The sequence below is a fragment of the Carassius auratus genome, chromosome 5 (genome assembly GCF_003368295.1).
Source record: "Carassius auratus strain Wakin chromosome 5, ASM336829v1, whole genome shotgun sequence".
NCBI lineage: Eukaryota > Metazoa > Chordata > Actinopteri > Cypriniformes > Cyprinidae > Carassius > Carassius auratus.
The window spans coordinates 14,088,008-14,111,315 of record NC_039247.1 but is presented as its reverse complement, the minus strand read 5'-3'; the positions used below and the strand labels follow the sequence as shown (position 1 = coordinate 14,111,315).

Here is a 23,308-nt window from a genome sequence, read left to right as displayed (position 1 = left end):
TTCCACCTTGCTCTCTTTCAACGTCGGAACTGACGATTTCTGAGCTGGAATGCTCTGCTTCTGTGAACTACTTTGATTTGATTGGCCATCTCAATCATTTTTACATTGATGGGCGCTGTGAGCACCCAGAGGAACACCTTAAAATGTAACGATTAAAACTTGTTTTGTCATCCATAACAACAAACTAGAGTACTGCGCATTCTTGCAGTGCATCAGAGCAGTGCAAGAATTTCAAATATTGGTTTAATTACATTTTAATTATTGGGGTCATGGTGGTTATGGTCCTGCTTCAAAAAAACAAACCATTCTCTTTTTTTCAGCAGGGATAATAGTGTCATGACATTCCATTAAGTATTATTATACATGTAAACAATTAAATATTAACTAGCATTCTTTGGAGTATCATGTACAGTTTCAGTGTCTCTATAAAGAAAAATCATGTTTTATTAAGTGTTTTACATTCTTTATATTTGTAAATTCACACAAATTTGATTATGTGAAGGTAAATCCTGCATAAACACTTTTTCAGTGTGTTCTTGTTACCAGACAAGTTTTTTTGAAACTTAAGAAAATGTGATTTTATAGAGACATGTATAAAACAAGAAGGGAGAGAGGGAAAATGGGCAAAAATAAACAACGAGAGTATAGTAGAATGATGTAGAGGCAACATTAGAGAGTTGAGTCACTTCCTTTAAGAAAAGTGAGAATGTTTGCTTTCATTCACTGAGGAAATGACTGCATGAGAGCTCCTCTCTCTCTTTCTCACACACACACATCAAGTTCACAGGCAGATCTTACATTTTTGGCTACACATAGGCATGCAGCTCTAAAACCCAAAACAGACATGCAAAGTTGCTCAAACACATTATAAGAGTGTTATGCTAAAATACACACAGAGAGCAAAACAGAAAAAGCAAGTTGTTGCATGCCAGGCTCTTTTTTTTTTTACACAATGCATTCCAAAAGCAAATTTCCTTATAAAGTCCTTATAAAATATTGTACTGCCAGTATAATAATTTCACTGTCACTAACAGGGTTAAATGTTTAGTGTCTTTACAGAAAAAATTACCATAATTACCATAATTTGGTAAAAACATGATATGAATATACTACATGAAAATTATAGTGCAATAATTAATGCAACATTAGGCATCCTAAAACTGCAACAGGATGCCAACACTTAAAAATAAATAAATAAATAAATAAATAAAGGTTTCAAAAGGGGGGGAATCACAACATAGAAGAGTTCCTAAAAATCTCTCAGTGAACAGTTCTTAAAACAAGAACCTTTATTTCTAAGAGTGAAGGAGAGTTCTCACAGGAAGATAACCTCAACACCACTTACTGTACATGACAAGCTCTGTTAATGAAAAACAGTGATTGAATAAGCACTATAACAGTCTGATGTCACAGTGAAGTGGGACGAGCACTCAGCCCAACAAAAGTTACCCTCAATGTGACATTAAAACCTGCTTACCACAGCATGGAGAGCAAGGACTGTGGTCTGGAGGCAGGGTGTGGGCTCGAAGAGCAGAGTGGTCCTGACTTACGTCACAGAGACTATAATAACGCCTAAGCGGACACATGAGTCACTTCAGAATCAAGAAGGGAGGAGAGCTTTAGCCAAACATCAACTAAATGTGGCTGACCGATGTCTCATCGTCTGGGGCAAAACAGCACAGTGGCATTTTAACAACGGAAATCTCTGGGGTTTCAAGAGATTGATGGGGATCGGTAGAAAAACAAGCCTGACAACAGATATAAAGCAGATTCTGTGTAAGGTACAATTCTAAAAATAACTGAACTGGCTGGTGTAAAGCTGATGTTACACAAGTTTTGGGGTCAGTATGTTATTTTCCTCAGAATAAAACACTTTTTCATTAAGGACACAATAAATTATTCAAAAAGTAACATTTTTAGTTACAAAAGAATTCAATTTCATTTTATTTTGGCGGTCCCTTTAACACATTCTGTTGAATATATGTATTTTGCTCCTACATGTCTACTAACTCTCATTAGAGTATTAGTAGAGTATTAGTAGACTGGTTTGGAATGTTACAAGCTCTTGGTGCATAAAGAAGATCTATAAAGTTGCAAAGACTAGAGTCTCAAATCCAAAGAGATAGTCTTTATAAAAGTTAAGACTTGTCCACACACCCCTGAAACGCCTCGTTTAAATACGCCCCCACATGTCTACTTTGCATAACACCGCCCAAATGTTCATGCAAATAAAGAAGGCGTAACTTTGATTATTGCTTTTTGTATTGTTGTTGCCACCGCTGTCATGTTGTGGAGATGCTGTGTGTTTCGTTGTGATAGCGAAATTACTGTTTGTCCACCTGATCCGTGCAGGAGGAAATAGATCAACCTCTCGCTGTGGATTGCTGGATTGGCTTTCACAGTGGATGATGCGAAGTCAGCCCAGGGAAGGCGTATGTATCCTTCGTCGAATCCGCCCACCTCCCCGTTTTCAAACCCAAAATGTGTTACATTTTATAGAGGACTGTTTACTGAACGTGCAGAGTACCCTACAACAGCTGTTGATAAGTGCACTCTGCAACTACATATCAACTAGCAGTCATTAGAGTAGTATGTCTGCTACTGTAAATGTAATGGGGTGGAGGTAGCATTAGTAGTGGCTCCATATTAGGCTTGCTTGGGACTACAAATGTGTTGGACTACAGATCCCATGAGTCCAAGTACTATAGAGGGGGAAATCAAATCTTCTGGCCTTTCTCTTTGTAGGACCATGTGCTAAGTAGGAGAAGCTGTGTGGGAATGAAACTAGTTGTTGCCTTGTGAACATTGTTAAAGTAAATTGTGGAGGTAAGGGTTGTGACTCATTGGTTATGGTTAGCGCGGTCCATTTTAACGTGTGTTTGTTTGTTTGTTTGTTTTATAGTGTGCTTAAAGGATATATACTGGTGGATGCCTCAGAAATTGAGTAGATTCATTCATTACCACAGGTACTGATTTTAATTGAATATTTTTAATTGAGTATTTGAAGTTTGCTTTTTTATTGTGTTGTGTTTTTAATTCTCTTTTTAATTCTAATATTTTAAAGGGGCAATCATGAATTGTATTTTCTTTGTTTTACAGATGATGCATGATTGCCGTTCACTTTTATCTAAAATATTGGTGGCTTAATGTTGGGTTGTAAGATATGACTTTTAAAAGTTACACTATGATGACGTGACTTGAATTTATTGTGGGACTGTGATTTATGTTTTTGTCTTTTTATTTGTTTTTTGGCATTTCTGAAAACAAAACCTTAAAGCAGATGGGCTACAGCAGCAGAAGATCACACCAGGTGTCACTCCTGTCAGCTAAGAAAAGGAAGACAAGGCTCACCAAATTTTAAAATCGAAGATTGGAAGAGGTTTTGCGTCTGATGAATCTTGATTTCTGCTTCGTCATTTGGATATAATAAAATTTTGGAGTAAACAACATGAAAGCATGGATCTATCCTGCCTTCTTTCAACAGTTCAGGCTTGTGGTGGCGGTGTGATGGTGTGGGGGATATATCCTTGGCACATTTTGGGCCCCCTAGTACCAACTGAGCATCGTTTAAATGCCACAACCTACATGAGTGTTGTTGTTGACCACTTCTATCCCTTTGTGACCACAGTGTACCCACAGCGTACAAAAAGCTCAGACTGGTTTTTTTTAACATGTCAGTGACAAACAATTGCATGATAGTATTTCAATATGGACCAAAGAATGTTTCCAGCACCTTGCTAAATCTATGCCATGAAGAATTAAAGCAGTCATGAAGGCAAAAGGGGGTCCAACATGGTCCTATAGCAAGATGTACCTGATGAAGTGACCAATAAATTCAGTGACCATCTAAATCACAAGAATCCTGCAAGAACATTTTAAATTCAGATTTAATAATCATTACATTTGCATTTTTTTAATTTACATTTTTATAGTCTGTTGGTACATCATTCTGAATATGAGTGAAGTTTACTGTTATAGATACTGGTTTATTATACTTAATTAAAGAGTATAATGACAGAAAATACATACTGAAGACTATGGAAGTACACATGTTATAGCAGAATTGATTTATTTTTAAAGAAAATTGACCTGTATTCTATCTTACAGTGAATTATAATTGTGGAGAGATGAAAGATTACATTTGATCATACTATATATTGAAAATGTGATTCTTCCCCTTCATTTGGCTGAAGTTGTTGTCCCTCAGCTTGTATTACAGCATTACACTGAAAAGGTTGCAGACCAGCCCAAAACACTGGTCTAGTAGTAATCAAAGTTCCATTCTGCAGATTTACTAAGGAAGAGGCCAATGATTGTTTACACTGAAGATGTTTTGGAGTGTTACTTAGTCATCTTTGTTGAACTTCTTGTTGAATCAACTACAGATGGACCACAACCTTCAAACATCTGAAACAACATAGCTAAACTCAACATCACATGTGGCCACAGAAACAAAAGAAATATTGTAACAAAGTAAACGGTTTAAATAGTTCAGAGTTATTAAAACCCTTGTCATGGATCTTTTTAAGATACAGTTTCTGGCTTGATTTTTAAGACTAATCTATTTCAATTCAATGTACAGGATATACAAGTCAAGTGTACAAAATGGCATTTCATGAAATATATATATATATATATATATATATATATATATATAAAACTGTATTCACAAAGTCACAGAGTACGCCATGACGCCATGGCCACAACAAAAATCTGTCTCCATCTTTGGAGGAGAACCAAACCAAGAAAAAAAAACTTGGCGGTAACAGTCTTTTCCTCATTTATCCAGTAGAGGGCAGCACTTTTAAGGTTAACTTGATCCTGTGCTGGCTCATTATACCTCAACCTCAAGGAGAAGCCTTCATTCTTCAAAACAATCTGCATTTTGATACATAACGTAGTTGGATATGTAAATACATTTTTACAGATGAGCCATCTGAACTCAGATTAATTAACCCTGGCAGTCACAATTCTCATTCTTTGGATCAGCACCCTGTGAAATAAACTACACCTTGAACACAAAACCCTCTGAACACTTTAATCTAATAATGCACTGAACGCCATTAAATGATATAAAGGTGAAGAACCAAATAAAATAAAAAAACACTAGAGCTCTTGAAGAACATCTGTGATGGAGCCTGTGCAATATAACCACAGTTAAGGCTTTAATGTGTTCATTGTAGCTTTTTCTCTAAAAGAGGCCGCATTAAAATGATTAGCAGATCAATGACGACACCCATAAAATGTGTGAGTAATGGATCTTATGATACCCTGTTAGCAGCACCAGTGGAGAGTCAACAGCCCCTACACTAACAGACAGTACACAGAGAAAACAAAAGCTGCAAGTCTACATGCCCTGGTCTATATGATGTGACATCCGAGACGTCATGGGATATAATATTTACTTGAAGGTATTGGTTTTTTGAGTCATTATGATCAATTTACATAACCATTGTTAAATAATGAGCTTGTTGTTATAGGTTTCAAAATTAATCTCTACAAGAAAGTGTTGCCACAGACCGTTCTTTTTTTAAGTCCAGGACAAGATGTAACCTCTGTTGTATAGTTAGCCACATTTTGATTTAGAGTAAAAATAAAAAACAAAAGATTTTAATAGTTCACCCACAAATGAAAATTCCTGTCATATTAACTCAATTCTCAATTTGTTTTCATAATATATTAGTTTCATTTTTCTGTTGAACACAAAAGATTGTTGGTAAACAAACAGTATTTTTTTTTGTTTACTCAACATTCTTCAAAATATCTTAATTTGTGTTTAACAGAAGAAAGAAACATTTTGAGGGTGAGTAAATTATCCTTTTTGTAGAGTGAAGATTTAGTCGCATATACAAGTGATTTACTTGCAAAATAGAGGGTTGTAATATACATCCGACTGGATTAGTCTGAAAGAAGAAAGTCATATACACCTAGGATGCCTCAAGGGTGAGTAAATTATGGGCTAATTTTTTTTTTTTGGGTGAACTAACCCTTTAAGACAGTGTTATTTTAAATATTAAAATAACGTTTGTTTTCCTTAGTATAACTCTGTGACTAAACACAGTCCTCCACTGGCTCGCCTTCATTCCCTTCCTCTTCCCCCCACATCCCGAACCTCATATCCTCATCATCCATGGATCCTCCCTCTCCCAAACCAGCCATTCCCATTGCTTCATCCACTCCAGGCTCACCCTGATGTGCACGGAGGTGTTTCCTCAGACTGGCCGGATCTTTAAAGCCTCTGTGGCAAAGTGGGCAGCAGCATGGCCGCTCTCCCGTGTGTATGCGCTGGTGGTGTTTCAGATGCTGCAGCCTACTGAGCCTTTTCCCGCAGACGCTGCACACATATGGTTTTTCACCGGTGTGTGTGCGGCGGTGCTTCCGCAGGCCATCGAGATGACGAAACTGCGTTCCGCAATCTGAGCAGGAATATGGTTTCTCACCGGTGTGGATGCGAAGGTGAGTCTTAAGAGCCCCAGACTCGCGGAAACGGCGGCCACAGACAGTGCATGGGTATGGTTTCTCTCCCGTGTGGATCCTCAGGTGCTTTTTCAAGCTGGAGATCAGACGGAAGGTCTTGCCACACTCTAGACACAAGTGAGGACGTTCCCCAGGTGCCTCTCCCATCAGCTCAGAGATGGAGCGCCGTATGGGCTCTTCTGGCGATGAGCCGCCCACCCCAGGGCTTCTGCTGGTGGTTATACCCAAACCAGGAGCATCCCTCTGGGCTGATCTCAGTCCGGAGGTTCCTTGTGATGGTGAACTACTGGAGGAGGGACCATTGTGAGGCCTAGAGGGGGGTGGTGGTGTAGGTTTGGATTGGTGATGGTGTGAACGGGAACCTCCTTCTTCCTCAACCACATGGACGTATGCCAGATCACACACACTCTGTGCTGAGTGCTCGGCTTCTGTGGGAGCCTCTCCTCCCCGCACACACACCTGTCCAGAGGAAGGAACCTGCTCCTCTTTAACAGAGAAGCTAGTGTGTAAGGGTGGGTTTTGGGCTCTGGTGTGTGTGAGTCTTCTGCTGTCATCCACCATCTCACCTGTGACAGACATCACACATTTATACACAGGTAGGCCTACGAGAAATATCAACTTTGGCAAATAGGTGGAAAATTTCTAGTAAATTTGGGAAAGTTTCCAGAATGTTTCCACCCTTTTGCAACCCGAGGCATGACAACTTCATGATTTGTAAAACTTTTTTGTCATTGTGTTTCATAAGAATATTAGATTACTTGCATATAATGTGATATCTATACTTTTCACAGAAAAAAAACTATTATAATGTAAAATGCCAGACAGTTTCATAATTGGTCTTTACAGCTGTAAACTACCAACAATTATCAAACTGTTATACAGAGCCGACCAAAAGCGTTTTTCTTTCATTTGTTCAGTTAAGAACAGAAGTTGTTGTGTACATCAAAGGTAGACATTCTTTCAGTACTTTAAGAATAACAATAAAATGGATTAGAAGTTCTTCAGACTCCTCAAAACGTTTATGTGAAGAACTAATAACCGCCTTTATTATTATTGTTGTTATGATATGTATTATTTGAAATTAATAATTAGGTTATTAATTATGTCAAAAACAGTTAAATATTGGTATGGATATCAGACACACAAGCATAAAAATAATCTGTATCAGTTAGACACAAATAACCATCTCTAGCTAAGAAAATAAGGCCCTAATATTAAACTTTTCCAGATTATGGCTGATAACCAATAAACGGACTATATTAAAAGAATACTATTTGTGTTTACAATATTTAATATTAAAATATTAAATCAAATAATATGAAATGATATGATTTAGGCATTCAAAATACAGTAATTCCAATCGTTTTACGATTTTCTAAAGGGTAAAATTAATGTTAGTAAATTATTGAATAATTATCATTAATATTATTTATTAAAATGTGTGTGTGTGTGTGTGTGTGAGAGAGAGAGAGAGAGAGAGAGAGAGAGAGAGAGACATGTCTATGCAGAATTAAATACAGACAGATATCAATTAAGTTGGAAAATGTACTATATCGGCAGATAACTGATATATTGTGCATCCCTATCATAAATCACTTTGTGTTGTTGCAACACTGTCTTCTGCCTACATGCTTTTGTGTTAGGTGTTATTACATCAACAATTCACATTACATGTAATAAACTGAGTGTTGTCTTACTGGGTCTGTTTATGTCTGAACAGATGTTAGAGGAATGGACGGATATAGGGTCATAAAAACTGTTCGTCACCGTCCCGTCCGCCTGAATGGAGAGGTGGCAGCTCTTGAATTCCTCCCTGGAGTCAAAGCCGTGTATGGCATCCCCAAGAGCGCCACTCAACTCGGGCTCGGCTCCAGTAAAACAGCGCGGATCCGGCTCGGTCGCACTCCGATGTGTCAAGCGGCTCGAGGTCAAGGGGCCGGCGGTGGAGTAGGCGTGAGGTCCCGGCATGGACGGGTTCCCAAATGGACCCTGAAGCTGGTCGATTAATTTCTGCGCGCTACACAGGCACTCCTGTAACGTCTTGAGCTCTCTCTCGGAGACTTCGAGTCGAACCTTCAGCTTCTCGTTCTCTTGCTCTTTGGTCAGCAGCTCCCGCTGGGTCTCGGACAGCACCGCCACGATCTCGCCCAGAAGGGTGTCCACCGCCGCGGACAGAGTGGAGCGGATGGTCGGTCCGAGGCGCGTTCTGAGTGTGGAGATGGACAGGTGTTTGTCCCGGACTGTGTTTTGTATGCACTCATCCTTCTCTCCCTTATGAGACGAGTCGATTATGGTTTGTTTACGGTGAGAGGCGCTCGCTGATGAGCTGTTTGTTGCTGTTGGTACCGACCCTGGGTTGATTCTGCCCGCGCCGTTTTCACCACTGTTGCGCTTCGAGTTCATAGCGAATTCCTCTGCTCTACACACAAACGAAGAAGGGAACCTATTTTAGTAGCTATGATATATTAATGTTATATAAAACGGAAACGGTCATCTTCTGGAGTCTCGCTGCGACTGTGTTTCCTAACCACTCCGAAATTAAAAACTAGATATGAGCCAGATCAGCTACTATAGCATTGCCATTAGGAAACTAGCCCACTCTAGCGTTACTCTTGAAAATTGAGTTTTTCGCTGACTTGGTTTTGGTGAAAGCACGATAAATAACGCAATACTGTCGTTAATCTGCATTTAACGTAGTAAATTTGTCTTCTCTACGTTCCAGAGCCTGAGCCTTCACTCCTTCACTCCACAGTACAAACGCTGGGGTCAATAATGACTTCTGATTGGTCAAAGATGGGGTCGCGGCTTGATGACATACTCTCGCGTAAACAAAGCGCACATAAATGACGACTATCAGAATTTATAGTCAATGCGAGAAACGGATTAACGTTCGTTGGTTTACAAAGTCCTTTGAAGTATGCTTTGGTGTTTAGTTCTTAGTCATGTCGTTCACAAAAATCTAGTTTACACATCAAATATTATCTTATGTAAAACATAGTCCTTAACATGTGATTAAAGATCTACCTACTGTAAACCTTGAAATGAAAAACGAAAGCCAAGTTCGCCAAGGTAAACTATGATTGTTAATTAGCTATTGAGAATGAGAAGTTGTCGTCATAGCACAAAGCCCCACCCTAGATATCACGGTCTCCGCCATGTTGGAATCAGAATCTATGGGAGGCCGTTTCAGCAAAAAAACGTTCCAGCGTTACTCGTCTTAATTATATTTTTACTAGTAACAATTCAGTTAAAGAGCTCTATAATTTAATTTGTACTAGTAACAATTACAATTATAGAGCTCTATAATTAAATTTTTACTAGTAACAATTATGATTGTAGAGCTCTCTAATTGAATTATAGAGCTCTGCAATTGTATTCTTACTAGTAACAACTGAATTAAAGAGCTATAATTCAATTTTTACTAGTAACAATTCCAATTAGAGAGCTCTGTAATTCAGTTGTTACTAGTAATAATCCAATTGCAGAGCTCTACAATTCCACTAGAGAGCTCTCTAATTCAATTGTTACTAATAAAAACTGAATTATAGAGCTCTCTGATTGTAATTGTTACTAGTAAAAACTGAATTAGAGAGCTCTTTAATTCAATTCTTACTAGTAACAATTGCAATTACAGAGCTCTATAATTGTATTATTACTAGTAGAAACTCCTATTCATGAGATGCAAAACAGATTGCAGATATCCCGACTACAAAAGTGCGTTTCAAAATAAAAGCCCTGTAGTGTGGTTCTAAAGTATCCTGAAATATTTTACAGACTTAGGTAACATTAATCATGTTCACATTAAAGCAAAATTAAGATGAAAGCCTTTTGACAAACTTGATATTAAGGAGTATAAATTAATTTTAAATATTTACAGTGTTTAGTATTGATATGCAATAATAGAATGATTGTGTTTGTTGTTTAGTAAAATAGAAAACATTAGGCCAAATAGTCTTAAACTTTTTTTAAAATTGTGACTTGAGGTTAAATCTAGTTTTTTTTTCTTCTTCTTCTTTTTTTTTTTCTCCAGGTTGCAAGATTTTATATTTTGCCTTCAAATAAGCTTATGCCTGTTGTGGTTGCATGTGTTTGTTAAGTAAAATGAACAAGAGAACAGTGAGGAATTCTGACTGTGCATTTAACTCTTTTATATATAAAAATATATATTATCGTTAGCCTCATATCATAATTGCCTAAGTTATATTTCAATGTTTTTGGTAAAAAAGAAAAAACATTTTTTTTTTAGAAATCACATTGTTATTTTTTAATGATATTATAACAGTACATTCAACCAGATGTGTGAACAAGTATGCAAAAAGAAAAATATCCATCATCAATTGCCTAACCAATAAAAGTGACTTAGGCAGAATATGCCATGACTTAGTTCCACTTAGGTGCTGTGCAAACATAATATAACCAAAGTTTTTATATTCTCCTAAATATAACCAAGATGTGTAACTTGTGAACCCTAATCAAGTTATTTCTTATTAATGTCTAACCTTAACCACTGTTTTCCTTTTCCACCCTTAATTGAAGTTCCACTTAGGTGCTGTGCAAACATAACCAAAGTTTTTTTATTCTCCTAAACATAACCAAGATGTGTAATTTGTCCTGACGGCAGTAATGGGATGGGACTGTAGGCAGTCCAGAGAGCCATTCTTTCAGGAAGGTCTGGTCAACATCTGATATGGGCACACATGGGCCAGTCTTGTTGATCTTGGGTTTACACGGATCAGTTTTGGATTTTAACCATGATCTGATGGTTTTGGGGGCAATGTGTTGGGCAATGTCAAAGTGTTGAACAGAAAAGATTCTTACACACAGGTTTACGTCTATCTGTCAGTTGCAGGTAGTATAATAGGGACGTTGTTCTCCTAGATGCAACACCACCTTTCTTCTGTTTTATGTGCACATTTTGGACTAGAGTCTGGATATACAGCTTGCGTGTCTCCCAGAAAGGCATGGACCAGAAATTGTTGAAGATATCTGTTCTATGCTTTTCAGTCAGTTTCTCTGACTTTAAGCAGTGCTGTGATGTGCAGGGTGGGCCCATGGCCTTTGGTGGTCTCTCCTGTCCCATTTCTGAGAAAATATTCTACAAGTGTGCAACTCTCATTTGATGAATTCACGTACTGATTTGCGGATGTTCAACATTTCTCCACGACTTCACATTTCTTGATGCGGGTGTGTAAATGCGTTTTGCACCACATTCACTGCAGCAATTGTTTCAAAAATGTCAGCGTACGAGTTTCTAAATGTGTGATTTGTAGAATAGGATTTGTGCACCTGCAATGAAGAATTTGAGAAGGTGTAACTGTTGTGTTGTGTTTGTGGGAGAGAAAAAAAAGTCTACAGGTTTGCAACTCTTAAAACATTTCTCTCTGTGACTTCAAATTTACTGATACACATGTGTGGCTTTTCTTTACAACTACAAATCGCACTGCCACAGGTGTTCAGTTGTTTTGAATCAAAAATAACTTCATACTCAGACCCCTCCCAAATCAACCCAAATCGGCACGTGACTCATCAGTCTCAATAAAACCTGGAAGTTTAAAGGGTTTTCAAGGTCTTCAGACACATATACAGTCAGATGGACAGAAATACATGCTCCAGTGTTTCTCTATCCCCTTTTATGGAACCTAGGGCGCCTAATAAATCTTATTATAGTTATATTAAAATGTTAAGATGTACAAAATTAAAATAAAATTTTTTGGGTTAATTTTTTATTACAGTAGAAGAACCATAGAAGGGCTTGAAGTAAAAAAGGTTAAAAACCACTGCTCTACACCACCATCTTTTTTAAATATTATCATTAATGCTCTAGTTTGGCTCGTCCTTGGTATAACTTTGCACTTCCTGTGATGAAACAGAAAGGCTATTGAGATTGGTTGTGTCAAGAGTGAGAGAATGTCTAATATGGACGGGCTCTGGTTGTGTTCTTCATGTTGTGCTGGTGCAGCAGCGCCACCCGGTGGTAAATCTTAGTATATCAGGAATCAGAAATAATAACGACCACATTTCTGTTGTACAAAACATATACACCACAGTATATGTGCCCTTTTAAGCACATGTATAAACAGCCAAAACGTCTAAGTTTCATTTTATATCTCACCAGTGGACACCAACCAATAATCAGAAGCTCTGATACAAAGTAATATGGTTTGGTGAATTACATTATGAGACAATATCATATAGAATACAAAATATAATGCAATAAATGACAACACATTAATAGGTTTACAAAAATGAGGAATATGTCCAAAGTGTGTGTCTAGGGTTGTGTTTTCTCCACAAAGTGTGTCCCTTCAGCAAAACAAAAGCAGGGAAAACAGCCAGAGACCTTTTGTTCCTCCTTGACCAACATTATAGTCGTTATATACATTTGGTCAAGTAGCTTTATATTGCCATCCCCCAAACTCATCCATGAGAGAGGATGATGGTATACCGTGATCCATTATTCCAGAGTTAAGTGGTGTTGAGCTTCACACAATCCAGCACATACTTGACATTTGCTTCAGTTATCTGGTGTGGCTGTAGCACACACCCATGGAAACCCATTTTATGAAGCTCCCGGTGAATACTTGTTCTGATCTGCTTTACAGGGGTAGTTTTGAACTGCAGTGCGACAGCACTCCTTTTCTTTGGAATTGTGTGGCCCACTTCCTGGCTCAGCTGTGCATCGCTTAGAGGCATGTATTAAAATTTGTGACTGATATTACAGAAGAAAAGACAAAGAAGTCACAAGAGTTTTAAACAGTGGTTAAATCAGGTTCTGCTGTACCAGAACATCTGGCTTTAGTTACACCTGTCTCTATCAAGCACTGCTCTGAGTCTGTACACATATTTATTTATATTTATTTTTAAAAAATTGGGAGCTGAAAAGATGAAGATCTTATCCCAATCAGCTTGTCAGTTCTGAAAATCAGTTCTGAAAATAAATTGTTCGGTTTCGTTGGCATCTGTCATAATGATGTAAACTGATGTACTTTTTAAATGTCCATTTTAATGAAAACACATTGTTATAGTTTCTTTATATGATATAGATTATATCATAGTCCTTTAAAAAAAAAAAATTCTGTGCATGTGTTGTTTTTTTACCTGACATGTTGCCAGAAATCTAAACAAAATTCTATATGCAAAATCCAGAGAAAAGTATGTGGTTTTCTTAAGCCACACCCACCACAATAAACAATGGAACTTTCCAGTAGACCAGCAAACTGAATGTGTCACAGTAGACCTCATTTATTCCTGCCTGCTATGGTAATTCTGTCATAAATTATAGTTATTTTCCAGCTTTCTAAAATACAGATGATTACAAAGACTGCATATAATGCAAAGCACTGGTATTGAAAGGGCTGACTGGATCTGTTTGTTCTCTTAGAATGACAGAAGTGTTCCACCCAGAGACAGATTGTTTTGCTTGTGTCTTTACTAAAACGGTTTTTGCAGCCTCTCTTGTGTTGATGGTAGATTTGCACTCTAAAACACTTAAGGGAGTTGGCGGCTAGGTGCTGCTGCTTGATAACATTTTTGGTGATTCTGTGGTAAATTACAATTTTGAAATTTCAGAGGAATCCCTAAAAAGAGTCTGGACATACCAAACCAACCCTTCATTTTAAGTTTTATTTGTACAGAAGCAGTAACTCCCTTGTGTCATGGACCTTTGTTGACAACTCTAAAAACAAAATCATTCATTTTAAATATCACCTAATTCTGAAACATAATAATGAACCATTGAAAATAGATGTCTTAATACGGATGTAACATTTTACACTGTTTAGTACAGTTTAGTAAACCCTATGTGTAACATTTTTGCATAACATTTGGCTCAAAAAGTACACTAAAAAGATTGTGGCTCAGTGGTAGAGCATTGTGTTAGCAGTGCAAAAGGTTGTGGGTTTAATTCCCAGGGAACATACATCCTGGTAAAAAAAAATGTATAGCCTGAATGCACTAAGTTGCTTTGGATAAAAGCATCTGCTAAATGTAGATTGTTACATCTGTTACTGTAAACTCTGATTTTGGTACTGGCGGCATCAGCAATATAGCACTGGCCAGTGCAGCCTTCTCATCTATGGCTTTAATATTTTAAATATATTTAATAGAATTATGCAATAAGAAATTGAGTTATTTTATAACAATGTATTTATTTATTTATTATTGAAGTTGGCTATTGGCCAAACATTCAGGAAGAAGACTAATATTAAAAACATGAAGAAGCCCAAGCTGTTGTTCAAAGTAACAAGTAATACATGTTTGACAGAAACGTATCATCGATTAAAACTTGTTCTGCTGTTGAGTGCATGTGTCTACATTATACTTTGGCTGACAGCGGCAGCATCACTGGAGAAGCCACAACATACAGTGACACTCCACAAAATCTAAATCACATTGACACAATCCATCGACACATGACACATGTCACAAGTGTCAGTGGCACATGCCACTCTCCACTGACATGTCAGTGAAAACTGGAAGTGTCACAAGATGTGCCACTGAGCAAAGTGGCATGTACCAATGGTTTCCGTGCGTCAGATGCCATGTCACTTAATGTTATTACTGCTTCTTGCTCGCACAAACATAAACACAACTAGGCTTCTGAATGGGACAATATAACAGGTTTGTGTTTTTCCAGTGCAGGCCTCTTTGGCCTCAGTTTGTTATAGGGTGAGGTTTAAGGTTTTCTTATTTGTTTTTAAGATTCTGATTATCTTAGCTCCTCAATTTACTTAAGACTTTCTTCCGATTTATCAGACATCAAGACTGATGGACATCTTGTAGATTGTTGCTAACTGTTCCTAAATTTTACCTCAAGTCTAATGGTTTGTTCCTTCTCTGTTGCTGCTCTTCATTTTTGGATTAATCTGCCTCTTGAGATTAGAAGTTGTGGTAACTTTAAGTCTTTACACACATTCACTTGCTATTGAACATGGAGGAGCTTAGGGCCTCGATGTTTTGTCAATTTTTTGATGTATTTAATTTTGTTTGTTTAGTTTACTGATGTTTTTTGCAAGAAGAATATATATTAATATTTAATAAGTTTAATTTTATTATAGTAGATGCTCTACCAGTGCCTGATTCTTTTTTAGACAGCTCTTAAAAGTGTGAAATTGACATGTTTTTTCCTACCTCTGATGTCATAGCTAATGGTTTGGGACAGTGCATGTTCTTGTGCGGTCAACAGCAAATCATTAGTCATCATGACATTATGATAATTTCACTGGGGCTTTAGAGTGAATAGTCACATCCCTTTTATGGGTCAGGTGACTGTCCCTAAAAACTCAACAATTTACATATGTTTTTAGCATATGATAATATAATATAATATAATGATTTAAGCTGTTCAGATTTAAGTGTGGATTATGGTATATGGTAAACATATGATACAAGAATATTTTCAGTACTATGTTTTGACACATCTATGATTTGGGAGCATATGGTATGGTACAGTAACATTTTGTTTTATCAGGAAAAAATACAAAAATATTCTATCTTGTAAGATCCACAATTAGCTACACCCATTTTCTTAGCAAACTCTTTTAACAAAATGACAGAAAATGTGTATAAATCATTTGATACAATCAAATCGTACTGAAAATGTGAGAAACTGTGATTCAGCCTTTTTCTTTGGAAGCACATACAGGCAGAAGAAACAAACATAGACTACACAAGTTTAAAAGGTGATTGCGATCAGGAAGTGGGCTTGAAACATAGCCCATAATTGGCGTCAGCACACCAGCAGTAGGCAATGTGTATTTTTCCTAAATCACATTGTTAGACACTGACGAGCAAATGAGAAGAATGTGCCGAATCATTCATCCCCTTTCCCTGCGGCCCTTTTTCTCTTCATGTTCATTAAGTCATCCATACACTCTCTCTATCCAACATGCTTACAGTAGTCAACAGTCATTCATTTAATCCCACCATTCATATCAAGATTAAGTGCATTTTTGACCCCCCCTCCCCCCCCCCCACACACACACATGCACACGTTACAGAACTCCCTCAGTCTCAGTCCGTGCGGTGGATATCTGCCGTGTTTTGTGTCTCCACAGCAGCAGAGCCAGAATCAACAGCAGTATCAGTCCCACCACACCCCCAATAATACCCAGCTTCAGCGCAAGTCCAGAGTCTGAATTTTGGGGTTGAAATACGGCACATGACTTCTCATCCTTTGCACTGACGCCACTTTTATTTACCGCTTCTACACATACATACGCACCAGCCTCAACATCCTCCAATACTGCCCTCCTTTTGCTTTCCCCCACTTTTTCCACTTTTCCACTCCCTTTCACCCGGACAATGTAGTGGGTGACAATGGAGGTGGGAGCACACCAGCGCACCACAACCCCTTTGCCGTCCTGTTGAATCAGATCCAAGAGGTATGGTGGGCTCGGGGGAGTGAAAGCAGAGCTCAGCCCCGGGCAGCGGCAGCCTGTGACTCTTGCGAGCTCCTGGCAGGTTTGCTGATGCTCCACACACAGGTCATATTTGCAGTTGTTATTTGGGCCTTCGGAGTTAGTGGTGGATGGGCCTTGAGGCTCAGTGGTATAGTCCTCATAGTTATCATCTGTGAGAGCCGACAAACGGAGTAGAGTGGCATTCTGAGATGATGATGATGATGATGATGATGATGATGCTGATGACACGAAGGAGAGGTCCAGAAATTTGATGAGGAGGAGAAGGATGACAGGACATCCACATCCTAACATGACTCCTGCTAAACAAAATATGAATATGAATGGAGGTTCAGATCAGAGTAGTCGACTCATTCCTCAGGTGGATGAAACAGATCAGTCATTCAGTTATCTTTAACTGATTTCATTAACCGTTCTTGACTAATGATCTACAGTTCATGAATGTCCAGTAAAATGTTTCAATGTTTTTAGCAATGCGCTAAATGCTTTTTTGTAACATTGTAACTTCAGATTCAAATCAAATGGTTCAAGACTCACTAAGATACTTAACAGATTTCATCAAATTTGATTAGCCATTCTTTACTTATGGGAGTACAGTCAAATTTAAGTGAAAGATATGATCACTGAATCAAACTGATTGCATTAGGCACCAACAAAATTCATTTTTAAGATTTAAATCAAGCATAAATAACTCCTTAGTTTATCAATGTTGACTTGTTACAATGCTTTGTGTGTCTATATTAGCATTTTAGGTCAAGGCCTTTGTTCTATCAGCAAAGATCATACTTTACATGACCCTGCTACAGACACCAGCAGTTTGAATCCCTAATAGCTGCACATTCTGATGTTTTGACACAGTGACTACATGTCAACCTGACTATATTAGGCTGTTAGGGATCAAGCAGAATTTCCTGAATTGAAAAAAACAAAAAACAAAACACCGGAAAGAAAAATCACCCCTGAGCTGGCTAAGGAATGAATGTCAAGCCAGTGGTGCTTCAGAACTTGCTTCATATTTCTCAAGTGACATTCTAGAGCTTCAGAGCAGATTACTGCAGAAAACTATTCACATTTAGCAGATTGAATACCAACATTCCAGCCATCCAAATCACTCTATTGCTAAACACACCAGTTAGCAAGCTTCCACGCAAATGTGATGGTGTGTGTGTGTGTGTGCGCAGTGACAGCTGCTCTCGGTTAGAATATTGATTAACATTCTTTGGCATGGATAAACGTCATTTAAAACCAGCCAGTGGTAAGAGTTTTGGAGAGAAAAACACCAGACAGCCATGTGATAAAGGAATGCAGGTTTTCAAGGTTTTGATAAATCAGAAAAAGGCATTTGCATTGAGCTTATCTGCTGTTTGCTGTCTCTAGATTATTTTTTATGATAAAACTGAAGTTAGTTGTGAAGTTAGTGTATTGAATAAAGACCTCAAACAAAGATATGAATAAAAATGCAAAACTCTCAATTCTTACCTGTTTAATCGATAGTCCAGGAAAGATTTTCTAACAATCTTAAAATCAGACAATATTTTTCTGGTATGCTCTTTGCTCTGCTCTCATTCCCTTGCAGCAGCAACACTCTCTTAACTCCGCAACGCTCACCTCCTTTTTCTTCCTAACCCCATCCCCCTCTCTCCCTCTTTCCCTCATCGCTCCACCTTTTCTCATTTAATAGGCTTTCTGGCCAAGAGCAAGTGTGTGGGAAATGTGCACATGCCTCTAATGAATCACAGCGATTACAGCAGGTCAGAATGCTGACGCGACACACACATGCACATCTGAGTTCATGTTGATCAACTCACTGACTTCCATTAATCTAAAGAGATAGTATTTCATACACAACTGCACTTGTATCTGCTGGAAACACATTCTTACGGCCTTACAGCAGCAGAAAACATGTTCTGGTAATCATCCACTTTCATTGAACACGGCACAGTCATAGTCTTCCTGTGGCATGCAGGTATGATAACGAACAAGAGGGTCTTTATTTCACAGAGAGATTTGGAGACTGCTTGTCAGCATATGATTCACGCTTCCCTGAAAAGCTTCACATGATGTTCATTCAAATGAAAATCTCAGTTTATATTCAAAAGAATTGTGGATTTGGTGTTTCACTGAAAAGATTTACTATATCCCGGAAACAGGTGCGTATGACAGAGATTGTTTTTGGTGCAGCTGCTCTGACCACATAAGGGAAGTCTGTTTTTCTGTACTCTGGATGACAGAAAGAGTCAAAGTTAACATCATCATTCAGAAATTTACGCACAGTCACACACATCCGCGCACCCGCCTTAACACTTACACGTGTATGAAGACACTGTCATACAGTGGTCAAAGCTATTTCGACATGATATACTTTTTTGTGTTGAGTCATAGTCTTAATTGTGAAAAAGGTTCAGCAGACAGATGATGCAGGTTCACCAAAATGTTAATGTTATTCTAAATCTAAAATGTCATGTTACCAACATTTGTAAACAAGTAGCTACCCTAACTTTTGAAAAAAACAAAAAAGAAAAAAATATATATTTTTAATAAAAAGTTATAGAATGATGATTTGCTTTAAGGTCTGAGTCAGGGAAAGGGTGAAGGGGGTTTCAAAGGCTGTTGTGTCCTTCACGTGTTAGTTAATAGTTAACTTGTTAGTTTTATTAAACCTCTAGAACATACTGTTAGTGCCTGTAGGTAAAAACACACATTCATTTCTATGTCACTTACAGTAATTGCACATATGACAAGAGTGCTCTATTTAATATTTAACAGAGCATTAACAGATCATCTTCTGTCAGGATCATTTTCCTATGAGACAAACACACACAATCCCCAGTGGAGTTTAAAGGTAAGGTAAATCCATTTGTATCCTTTTAAGGAGGATTTTCCTCTTTTCATACTAGAGTTAGGAAACCGAAAAATCTTTTCTGTCATCTATGACTAATCTTGACCACAGGATGCAAGCCGATTACAAGTATGAAGTACTGTACATTGAAAAACACCTGATGGTGCAACAGTTTTTTGTTACGAATCCTAGTGATGTACTAGATTCAGGGCGGCTACAGAGGTCTCAACTCAAGCTCTAAATTCCTCCTTGACTTAATTATAGAAATAAAGAAATGCTGAAGCTTTCTCAGAACTACAGTGTTTAAACAAGTATCAAGGAATTCCTGCAGTCAAACATGTCCTTTTCTTCTCTATACCTTCTGAATGAAACCAGTCAGGTCCACACATGCACAACCACAGCATATCACATTTACTGTACATAACCACAGCATATTACATTCTGATCCCTACTCAGCTGCGGGCACACCACAGATCATGAAGCTCATACTGTATATACTGACATGCCAGTATAAAATACGAAGTCTCATTCCGTTTTTGTACATGAAATCGCTGTTGATAGCATTCACAGAATAGTCTTCATAAATACTAAAAATACATGTTTTTAAAAATGAACGTGTTTTCCTGGGAGAATTTGGTAATATTTTTCTGTGGGAAAAATGCACATACTGGCATCTAGGTAGTCAACTTAGGGGGGAGAAACATTTTCAAATATTACACACTAAAGTACAATGTCGCCTAGTGCGCCACCATCTGAAGAGCCGTCAGTGAGCGCTCATACTGACACTGACACAATCGCTAAATATTAGCAGGGTTGTGATAGAGAGTGGCATGGTCACCCTGAAATATGATTGCAGCCCTGACTGGTTCTCCCAACATCATTGGCCTAGACTGCTGGTAAACTGATGATGCCTGTATACCTTTGGATCAGAGCGATGTCAATTGCTGGCTGATTGTTGCATGCAAAGTTTGCATTTGGAACACTCGAAGCCATTAGATCAATGGGCTCTGCAAGTTTTCTTTCTTCATGCAATTATGCTAAGTTCAAAGGTCAATTTAAAATATTGCTACAGTAAATAAAATATCCAAAATTAGCATTTTGTTTGGGCAGTATTTGTGGCAATTGATAAATCATGTTGCAAGATTTGTCCAAAAGGTGTGCGTTTTTGCACCAATGCATTGTTAAAGGATCAGTGTGTCATGTAAAATTCCCGTATAAACATTAACAGCCAATTAAAAAAATATTGGTATAGTAAAATTAGCTAATTCATAAGATCAATACATCCCTGATTAAACCGCTTCGTCGGTTACCGCAACATCTTATCTGGCAACCGTGGAATATTCTTGCTTGAGTTAACTGCTTATTTTCTTTAAAATAAATTTAAGCTTCTGTAATGTTGTTTAATATTAGTTACATGACTGCTTGCTTATAATGCACCAAAAAGTGTCTAGTTTAAGTATGCCTTTTTCTAATGTATGTATGTACAGAATTTAACTGAAAGGTATGGGTATGCTAATTAGACGAACATGCCCACAAATATTGGCACCCTTGACAAATATGATCAAAAAAGGCTGTGAAAATTCATCTGCATTGTTAATCCTTTTGATTTTTGATTTTAAAAATTCACAAGAATGTATCCTTTCATTGGATAATAAGAATTTAAAACGGATGGGAAATATCATTATGAAATTAATGTTTTTCTCAAATACTTGTTGGACACAATTATTGGCACCCCTAGAAATTCTCATGAGTAAAATATCTCTGAAGTATATTCCCATTCATATTCACAATTTTGAGCACTCCAGCATGATTATAAACATGAAATTATCCAGCCATTGCTTCCTGTTTCACAGAAATATAAAGTGGGGGGAAAACAAAGCCCAAATGCCCTTAATCATCCATCACAATGAGAAAAACCAAAGAATATATTTCTTATGTGCAGCAAAAGATAATTGAGCTTCACAAATTGGTGAAGTGGCTTTAAGAAAAGAGCTAGAGCAGTGACAATTCCCATTTCCACTATCAGGACAATAATTAAGGATTTCCAATCAACAGAAAATGTTAGAAAACTGCCTGGAAGAGGTCGTGTGTCTATATCGTCCTAATGCACGGTGAGGAGGAGAGTTTGAGTGGCTAAAAACTCTCCAAGGATCACAGCTGGAGAATTGCAGAAAACAGTTGAGTTTCTGGTTCAGAAAACCTTTAAAAAAAAAAGTCATACAGAACCTACATCAACACATGTTGTTTGGGAGGGTTTCAAGAAAAATTCTCCTAGCTCATCCAAAAACAAACTCCAGCATATTCATTTACCAGACACGACTGGAACTTCAAATGGGACTGGCTTCTATGATCAGATGAAACTAAAAATGAACTTTTTAGCAGTAAACACTCAAGATGGGTTTGGTGAAAACAGGGATAACAATTACCCCATGTGTACAATGAAATATACTGCTGTATTTTTGATATGGTGGGCCTATATTTCTGCTGGAGGTCCTGGTCATCTTGTTTAGACACATGGCATCATGTATTCTATTAAATACCAACAGATAAAAAATCAAAAAGTGACTGACTCTGTTAGAAATCTTATAATGGGCCATGTTTGGATCATTCAACCGTACAATAATCCAAACACAAACCTCAAAAACAACACTGAAATGGGTCACTGAGCACAAAACCAAGCTTCTGCTATGGTCATTCCAGTCCTCTGACCTGAACCCTACAGAAAATGAGAAGAGTGAACTGAAGAGGAGAAGCTGGGAATCTGAAGGGTCTGGAGTGATTCTGGATGAAGGAATGGTCTCTGATCTCTTGTCAGGTGTTCTAACCTCATCAGGCATTATAGGAGACAGTTTTGAGCTGTTAAACTGGCAAATGGAGGTTTAAATAATAATTAAATAAAAGGGTGTCCTTAATTGTGGCCAATGTGTATTAGAGAAAAACATTTATTTCATAATGATATTTCCCCCCATTTTAAATTCTTATTATCCAATGAAAGGATACATTTTTGTGAATTTTTCAAATAAAACATCATCAGAATGACTATCAGAATAGAGGCTGGAGGAAACGTTAATATGGATTGTGGACTCATTTTTCGGCTAGAATAAAAGATTCAAGTTAAAATGCCTTGTTAATGGATTTGTTTCTTACAAACACACTACTTTTCAATTCACAAGAACTGGAGTTATGTGGATAAGTGTGATGATATTATAAGTGGATTGAACACTCATTCTGACACCACCCACTCACTGCAGAGAATCCATTCGTCTAACGGGAAGTGATTTAATGTCAAATCTGTTCCAGTGAAGAAACAAACTCATCTACATCTCGGAAGACCTGGGGCTGAGTACATTTTTTATTTTTGTTTTTAAGAAATGCTGCAGTCTGGATGAAGACAAGCTATACAAGCTGCATATATGAATTTCTTCTTTCAGACAAATACAATTGGAGTTAAACAATTTAAAAAATGGCAGTGAATGGTGGCCAAGATTTTAAAGTGAAATAAAGTTCATCCATCCATCATAAAATGTACTCCACTTGTCTCCAGGAGGTTAATATAGGCCTTCTGAAGTGAATC

At 37.7% G+C, this 23,308-nt stretch overlaps 2 protein-coding genes across 3 annotated transcripts; both read right to left on the bottom strand.

Moving 5' to 3' along the window:
- Window positions 1–3,869: 3,869 nt before the first annotated feature.
- On the bottom strand, window positions 3,870–9,637 carry LOC113076960 (zinc finger protein 572-like). The gene is made up of 2 exons (XM_026249553.1): window positions 8,175–9,637; window positions 3,870–7,043 (listed from the first exon to the last, which is right to left on the bottom strand). Exons 1-2 carry the CDS (start codon window positions 8,878–8,880, stop codon window positions 6,052–6,054), a joined length of 1,698 nt encoding a protein of 565 aa, XP_026105338.1. The 5' UTR covers window positions 8,881–9,637; the 3' UTR covers window positions 3,870–6,051.
- Window positions 9,638–13,550: 3,913 nt separating this feature from the next.
- Window positions 13,551–18,535, bottom strand: LOC113077160 (leucine-rich repeat neuronal protein 4-like). Of its 2 annotated transcripts, none has more exons than XM_026249619.1 (2): window positions 18,375–18,535; window positions 13,551–17,197 (listed from the first exon to the last, which is right to left on the bottom strand). In XM_026249619.1, the coding sequence occupies exon 2, from the start codon at window positions 17,187–17,189 to the stop codon at window positions 16,470–16,472; it is 720 nt and encodes a 239-aa protein (XP_026105404.1). In that variant the 5' UTR covers window positions 17,190–17,197; window positions 18,375–18,535; the 3' UTR covers window positions 13,551–16,469. The 2 variants fall into 2 exon arrangements, with proteins under 2 accessions (XP_026105404.1, XP_026105411.1); XM_026249626.1 differs by having other exon boundaries at window positions 13,551–17,194; window positions 18,375–18,530.
- Window positions 18,536–23,308: the final 4,773 nt, after the last annotated feature.

Coding starts and splice junctions, on each gene's coding strand:
- LOC113077160 (XM_026249619.1), bottom strand. CDS start 17,189: ATGTTAGGATGTGGATGTCCTGTCATCCTTCTCCTCCTCATCAAATTT.
- LOC113076960 (XM_026249553.1), bottom strand. CDS start 8,880: ATGAACTCGAAGCGCAACAGTGGTGAAAACGGCGCGGGCAGAATCAAC. Junction 7,044..8,174: donor TTCAGACATAAACAGACCCA/GTAAGACAACAC, acceptor TGTCTGTCACAG/GTGAGATGGTGGATGACAGC.